Source organism: Microtus ochrogaster, chromosome 17 (assembly GCF_000317375.1).
Source record: "Microtus ochrogaster isolate Prairie Vole_2 chromosome 17, MicOch1.0, whole genome shotgun sequence".
Classification (NCBI taxonomy): Eukaryota; Metazoa; Chordata; class Mammalia; order Rodentia; family Cricetidae; genus Microtus; species Microtus ochrogaster.
Window position 1 is genome coordinate 8,795,492 of NC_022019.1, and position 7,862 is coordinate 8,803,353.

At 42.1% G+C, this 7,862-nt stretch overlaps 1 protein-coding gene across 2 annotated transcripts in view; it reads right to left on the bottom strand.

Annotated features, from left to right (window-relative positions):
* The window catches only part of Parp4 (poly(ADP-ribose) polymerase family member 4), a 104,057-nt gene that overhangs the window by 7,382 nt on the left and 88,813 nt on the right, over positions 1 to 7,862 (bottom strand). For both annotated transcript variants that reach the window (XM_026783255.1, XM_013349240.2), the window contains one exon: positions 4,717 to 4,816. In XM_026783255.1, coding sequence (XP_026639056.1) covers positions 4,717 to 4,816 — 100 coding nt within the window. The remainder of the gene's footprint in view (positions 1 to 4,716; positions 4,817 to 7,862) is intronic.

Genomic DNA, 7,862 nt, shown 5'->3' on the forward strand with positions numbered 1-7,862 from the left:
CAACCTAAATGCCCCTCGATCGAAGAATGGATAAGAAAAATGTGGTACATTTACACAATGGAGTACTACACAGCAGAAAAAAATAATGACAGCTTGAATTTTGCAGGAAAATGGATGGAGCTAGAAAACATTATTTTGAGTGAGGTAATCCAGACACAAAAAGACAATTATCACATGTACTCACTCATAGGTGGTTTTTAACCACCTATAAAACCACAATCCCAGAGAAGTTAGACAACAATGAGGACACTAAGAGAGACTTACATAGATCTAATCTACATGAGAAGTAGAAAGTATAAAAAGACAAGATCTCCTGAGTAAATTGGGAGCATGGGGACCTTGGGGGAGGATTGAAGGAGGGAGGGGAGAGGCAGGGAGGGGAGCAGAGAAAAATATAGTGCTCAATAAATATCAATTAAAAAAAAAGATTTGAGAAAGAAAAAAGATTGTTCCAACTGTAAATGATCATAATGCCAATTAGCTGGAACATACACTTAAGACTGTTCCCACTATATAGCACTTTTCAAACAGGGCTACCTGGCAAAAAAAAAAAAAAAAAAAGTTAGGCGTAGGTGCTACTGGTCCCTGAGCAGGGGATACAAGCAGTTGTGGGCTACCATGTGGATGCTGGAAACTGAATTCAGGGACCTGAACTTACTGTAAGAGTAGTAAACACTCTTTTTTTGTTTTTTGTTGTTTTTCGAGACAGGGTTTCTCTGTGGCTTTGGTGCCTGTCCTGGAACTAGCTCTGTAGACCAGGTTGGTCTCGAACTCACAGAGATCCATCTGCCTCTGCCTCCCACGTGCTGGGATTAAAGGTGTGTGCCACCATCGCCCTGCAAGAGTAGTAAACACTCTTAATGCGCCTAGCTGGAGACCCATCTCTTCAGCTCTGTTCACTTGTTTTTATTTTAATTTTAACTTTATTTTACATTCCATCTGCAGTTCTCCACCCCCTGTCCATTCACTTATTCTTTAACTGTGTATATGCAGTGTGTGGGTAGGGTCACATGTATGCCACTGTGTGCACGTGGAGGTCAGAGGTCAACTTTTATGGAGTTATTTCCTTCCACCTGTATTACACAGGCTCCAGGAAGCATGCCACGCTTGAGCATGAAACCCTGTTAGCCACTGAGCCATCTTGCCAGCCCATGTATTACATTTTGAGAATCATTTGCAGAACACTCATTAAAGAATACTCATTTGGGGGCTGGAGAGATGGCTCAGGGGTTAAGAGGCTGCTCTCTCAGAGGACCCAGGTTCAATTCCTAGTACCCATATGGCAGCTCACAACTGTCTGTAACTCCAGTTCCAAGGAATCTAACACATTCATACCAAATAAAGTTAAATAAATATTAAAAAAAAAGAATACTCATTTTGCCAGAGCGGTAGTGGTGGTGCACATCTTTAATCCCAGCACTTGGGAGGCAGAGGCAGGCGGATCTCTGTGAGTTCGAGGCCATCCTGGTCCACAAGAGCTAGTTCCAGGACAGGCTCCAAAGCTGCAGAGAAACCCTGTCTCAAAAAAACAAAATCAAAACAAAATGAAAATGCAAGCTCATCTCATTTTAGGGCTCATTTACAACTTACGTGGTAGAGCTTGGCTGCCCTACATGAGACCCTAGATTCAATCTCTAGTACTTTAAAGGAAACAAACTAAAACAAAATTAGATTTAGTCAATTGTGGTGGTATACATCTATAATCCCTACATGTAGGAGGCTTCAGTAGTAGATTCTAAGGAGCCAGCCTGGGAATATAATAAGACTCTAGCTCAAAAAAAAAAAAAAGAATGTTTAATAAACCCCCATCTGCTTTAATATACACTATATACATACATAAACACACACAAGTGTGTGTACACATGTAACTCAGTTGATCCAGACCTTCTCAGTCCAGTGTATGAGGACTGGCCTCGAGGTACATGAAACCAAAGAAAGGCAGACAGGTCCCAGCTGCAGAGACTGTAATTCATTGCTGGATTTCCCAGCTTGGGTCAGAAGGAGAAGTGTCGTTACAGCACCGGGCAAGTGTGACTTTACCTACATAGAATCCTATTGATTATCTTAAGCTACACCACAGAGGCAGACTCATCCTTGGAGTCTGGTTTGGCTGTTAGACTCAACAAACCACAGTGATGGGTAAAGCATATTTTTAGTATCCTGGGAAACGACGCAAGAAAAAACAATGAGAAAATCAAAACAGAAACAACAAAGAAGGAAAGCTGATAAGGGCTACTCCTGTGTGGTCTTTAGGGCTTTATCAGGGGACAGCGGGAGGTATGTCACAATCTATATACTAGTGTTGCCTTTTAAAGATTTACTTATTTCTATTTTATGTGTATGAATATTTTGCCTGCATGTATATATGTGTGTTACATGTGTGAAATGTTTTTGGAGGCCAGAAGAGGTTATTCCCCTGGAGCTAGAGTTACAGACAGGTGTGAGATGCTGTTTGGCTGCTGGGAAAAAACCCAGGTCCTTGGCAATAGCAGTTACTAGTGCTTCTAACTGCTGGGCCCCCTCTCCCTTGCTTTAATAGGGTCTTATTCTGCAGCTCAGGCTGTCTCTAACTCATGGCAATCCTCCTGTCTCAACCTCCCCAAATGCTGGGATATAGGCATGAGCCACCATGCCTAGTTCATTCTTTTTTATCTCTGAATAAAATTTCACTGTGGATAGTTTCAAATTTTCTTTTTCCTTTTTTTGATTTTTTTGTGACAGGGTTTCTCTGTGTAGTCTTGGCTATCCTGGAACTCACTCTGTAGACTAGTCTGGGTTCAAATTCAGATCCTCCTGCCTCTGCCTCCCAAGTGCTGGGACTAAAGGTATGTGACAACACTGCCCGACTGAATTCCTTCCTCCTATGTTGATGGGCATCTAGATTATTTTCATATCTCAGATATTATGAACTGTGCCACAATAAACAAGGACAGGAAAGTGTCTCTGTGATATGCTGACTTAGCTTCCTTCAGACGTATGTCCAGGAGTGGTATAACTGGATTATATAGTAATTGCACTTTAAGGTTTTTGAGGAACCATCATACTGATGATTTTGACAGTGATTCACCAACAGAATATGAAGGTTTGGCTTGCTTCCATCCTCAGTATTTGTTGTTTTCTTTTTTCCTTTAAAAAATATTTATTTAAATCATGTGTATATATGTGTGTGGGTTTATGCATATGAACGCTGGTGCCCTCAGAGCCCAGAAGAGGATGCTGAATCCCTTAGAACTAGAGTTAGAGTCAGAAGTGGTGGCACACACCTTTAACCCAGCACTCGGGTGGATCTCTGTGAGTTTGAGGCCAACCTGGTTTATACAGTGAGTTCCAGGGTAGCCAGGATTACAATGGAGAGCTTGTCTCAAAACCCTAAACAATGAAATAAAGAACTGAAGGGTAAAGGTAGTTGCCAGCCAGTTGACAAGGGTGCTGCAAGAGCGGTTTGTCCTTTTAACTCTTGAACCATCTCTACAGCCATTGTTTCTTATGGAGTGAAGTAAAAAAATGTCAATGTAGTCTGATTTATCTTTCCATGTGATGGAAGAGCCACAATCTGGAAAGTGCCAAGGTCTCAAAGTAAATCGCTATGCTAACAGGGAAGAGAACGTCCCTGTTGGCCAATAGGTACATATGTTGTGGCCAAGAACGTAATTATTGAGTGTGTTAAACTGAGCTTTTGGATAGTGTTTTTTTAATTGTTTTTATTGAACTATGTATTTTTCTCTGCTCCCCTCCCTTCCTACCCTCTTCCATGATCCCCACAGTCCCAATTTACTCAGGAGATCTTGTCTTTTTCTACTTCCCATGTTGATTGGATCCACGTATGTCTTAGGGTTCTCTTTGTTGTCTAGGTTCTCTGGGATTGTGAACTGTGGGCTGGTTTTTCTTTGCTTTATTCTAAAAGCCACTTTTGAGTGAGTACATATTATATTTGTCTTTCTGGGTCTGGGTTATCTCACTCAATATGATGTTTTCTAGCTCCATCCATTTGCCTGCAAAATTCAAGCTGTCGTTTTGTTTTTTTTTTCTACTGTGTAGTACTCCATTGTGTAAATGTACCACATTTTCTTTATCCATTCTTCGGTCGAGGGGCATCTAGGTTGTTTCCAGGTTCTGGCTATGACAAAGGATGCTGCTATGAACATAGTTGAGCATATGTCCTTATGGTACTATTGAGCACTGAATAGTGTTATCACTGGCATGGTCTCATTATGTAGCCCAACTATTCTCAAACTCACGCTCCACCTGGCTAGGCTACCGAATGGCAGGATTACAGGTGTGTGTCACTATTCCCAGATTCGGGGAATACTGTTCTTCTGCAGTAGTTGGTGCCACACACTCTAATCAAATTGCTAATAAAATACTCCCATCATTGGTAAAGTCATGACTGTTAATAAATCTGATTCTAGTAACTGAGCATGGTGGCACACACCTTTGATTCCAGCACTTGGGAAGCAGAGACAAGCAGATCTCCGAGAGTTCAAAGCCAGCCTGGTCTACACAGAGAGTTCCAGGCTAGTCAGGGCTACATAGTGAGACCCTGTGTCAAAAAAAAACAAAACAAAACCAATTAATTCTATTCATATGGAACTTCCAAAACTATTAAATGAATGCACTAGTTTACAAACTAATTTATTACAATTAGGAGTTTGCCTGTAAGCGAGTGGAAAAGTGAAGGAACACAGTGACTTAATTAATTGAAAAACAGTGGCTTACCTAGAGATCGAATGCCTTTTTCTTCAAGAAAATTGTGTAGAATATTTACATTAAGTTTTAGTATAAATCCTAGTGATGGTGTCAGTTTCCAGAAACCATCCTGTAAAATTAAGAAAAAAAATTTATATTGATAATCGTAGATTCTATGTCATACAGTATTTTTCTAGCATAATTCCCTTTTCAGTATTAAATATATACCATCAGACCAAGTGTACCGGGGCCCAGGCTTTAGCACAACTGACTCCATGATGGAATTACCATCAGGCTGTAAAACTTAGCATGTAGACAGCATCACTTTCCAAAACCAAAACAAAGGCCAAATCCATCAAAGTCCATAGTTCTGGGAAAGTCTCTAATGTACCAACCTTGTTTTTTTGGCTTTTGTAGTTCTGCTTCTAGCTAACTGTCCTTGTTAACTGAAATGTTTCAACCAGACATGGTTTTTTTTTTTTTTTTGGTTGCCTAAAAGCTCACTCTGAGAAAGGAGTGATGTTAAACTGAGCTTGAACCCTCAGTATAGCTGCCAACCAGCTAATAAAGACTTTCAATTGGCTTAAACCTGTATCTGAGCCAGGCGGTGGTGGCGCACGCCTTTAATCCCAGCACTCAGGAGGCAGAGACAGGCAAATCTCTGTGAGTTCGAGACTAACCTGGTCTACAAGAGCTAGTTTCAGGACAGGCTCCAAAGCTACAGAGAAACCCTGTCTCAAAAAAACAAAAACAAAACAAAACAAAAAACCAAACAAAGAAAAAAACAGCACCTTTCCATGGCCTTTGCATCAGCTCCCTTCTCTAGGTTCCTACCCTGTTTGAGTTCCTGTCCTAATTCCTTCAGTGATGAGCAGTGCTCTGGAGGTGTAAGCAAAATAACCCTTTCCTCCCCAGCTTGCTTTTGGTCATGGTGTTTCATCACAGTGACCATAAGCAGGACACAGAGCATGCCTGGGGAGGCCAGAGGACAACTGCTGGGGACTCAGTTTTCTCTTTCCTCCTTAAATCTGTTCACTGCTCAAACTCAGGCTGTCAGCCTTGTAGCCTTTACCTGTGAGGATCTCTCTCTGGCCTTTTAAATATTCTTAGTTTTACTTATTATAGCCAGGTGTGGTGGTGCAGAGGCAGGGGGATACCTGGGAGTTCAAGGCCATCCTTGTCTACATAGTGTGTTCTGGGCCAGACAGAGATACAATATGAGACCTTGTCTCAAAAACAACACAAATGGGGCTGGAGAGATGGCTCAGCAGTTAGGAGCACTGGCTGTTTTCCCAGAGGACCTGGGTTCAATTCCCAGCATCCACACGGCAGCTCACAACCATCTACAACTCCAATTCCAGGCGATCCAATGTCCTCTTCTGTCATCCTCAGGCATTAGGCATGCACATAAATCATTTAAAAATGTTATTAATTAGTGTGTGTTTGAGGGAGGGAGGGAGAGACTATGCAGGCATGCATACAGTATAGGGGAGTATGTGGGAGAGCATGCTCACTGGCTCCAAAAACTGATCGACTGAAGATGCTCTTAGGGCTGAGACTCTATCTCAACAAAACAAAGAACAAGAACAACAAATCCCAGTCAGTGGAGAGATGCTCTCTGGTTGGGAGCACTTCTGCTCTTCCAGAAGCCCTGAGTTCAGTTCCCAATATCCATGTTGGGCTACTCATCAGTATCTGTAGCCCTATCTCCAGGGGATCAAACATACTCTTCTGTACTCCAGGACATACCCCGCCTCCATAAGCATCATACACAGAGATAAAAATAAGTCCCCCAAATCCCAAAAAATCTATTTTCCTTCTTCTGTTTCATCCAGTACTTTGTTTGTATTTTTGTTTGTTTTTTGAGACAGGGTTTCTCTATATACCCGTGGCTGTCTTAGAACTTACAATAGATTAGGTTGGCCTTGAATTTACAGAGTTCCACCTGCCTCTGCCTGCCTAGTAGAGGGTTAAAAGTGCACCACTATGCCCAGCTACCTACTTTCTTAACCAAGCACAGTGTGAAGGCTTATTGCTTTTTTTTTTTTTTTGTATTTTTCGAGACAGGGTTTCTCCGTAGCTTTTTGGTTCCTGTCCTGGAACTAGCTCTTGTAGACCAGGCTGGCCTCGAACTCACAGAGATCCACCTGTCTCTGCCTCCCGAGTGCTGGTGCTTTTTTTAAAAAAAGATTTATTATGTATACAGTATTCTGCCTGCAATTATGCCTTCAGGCCAGAAGAGGGCACCCAACTCATTAGAGATGGTTGTGAGACACCATATGGTTGCTAGGAACTCAGGACCTCTGGAAAAGCAGCCTGTACTTAAACTCTGAACTATTTCTCTAGTTCCTATTGTTATTGTTGTTATTATTTGGTTCTTCAAGACAAAGGTTCTCAGTAGCTATGGAGCCAGTCCTGGAACTCTCTCTGTAGACCAGGCTGGCCTCAAACTCACAGAGATCATGTGCCTGTCTCTGCTGGGATTAAAGGCATGTACCACACCTGGGTATAAATAAATTTTTTAAATATTTATTTATTATGTATACAATGTTCTGTCTGTGTGTATGCCTGCAGGCCAGAAGAGGGCACCAGACCTCATTACAGATGGTTGTGAGTCACCATGTGGTTGCTGGGAATTGAACTCAGGACCTTTGGAAGAGCAGGCAATGCTCTTAACCACTGAGCCATCTCTCCAGCCCCCTAAATAAAAATTTTCTAAAAAAGTGGAAAGCAACTGAGGAAGACATTCACCATTGACCTCTGGCCGCTATGTGCACGTGTACACAGTTATATTCACATCCGCAAGAACACTTGCACACACAAACTCGGGTACGTACACACATCACACACACAAATAACAAAAATAAAAGGAAATGAAAAGGACTAAGGACTAGGGTTACAGCTCTGGGACAGAATGTTTGCCTACATGTGTGATGTCCATATTCAATATCAGTGCCATAAAACAAAAACCAAGAATACGTCAAGCACAGCGTCTTGTATTTGTAACCCAGCACTTGGGACACTGAAGCAAGAGGACAGCTGCAAGTCTGAGCCCAGGCTGAGCTACGTAGGGGGTTCTAGACCAACCTGGGACACACGGTAAGATCCTATTTCCAGCTGGGCAGTGGTGGCACACGCCTTTAATCCCTGCACTCAGAAGGAAGAAACAGGTGGAT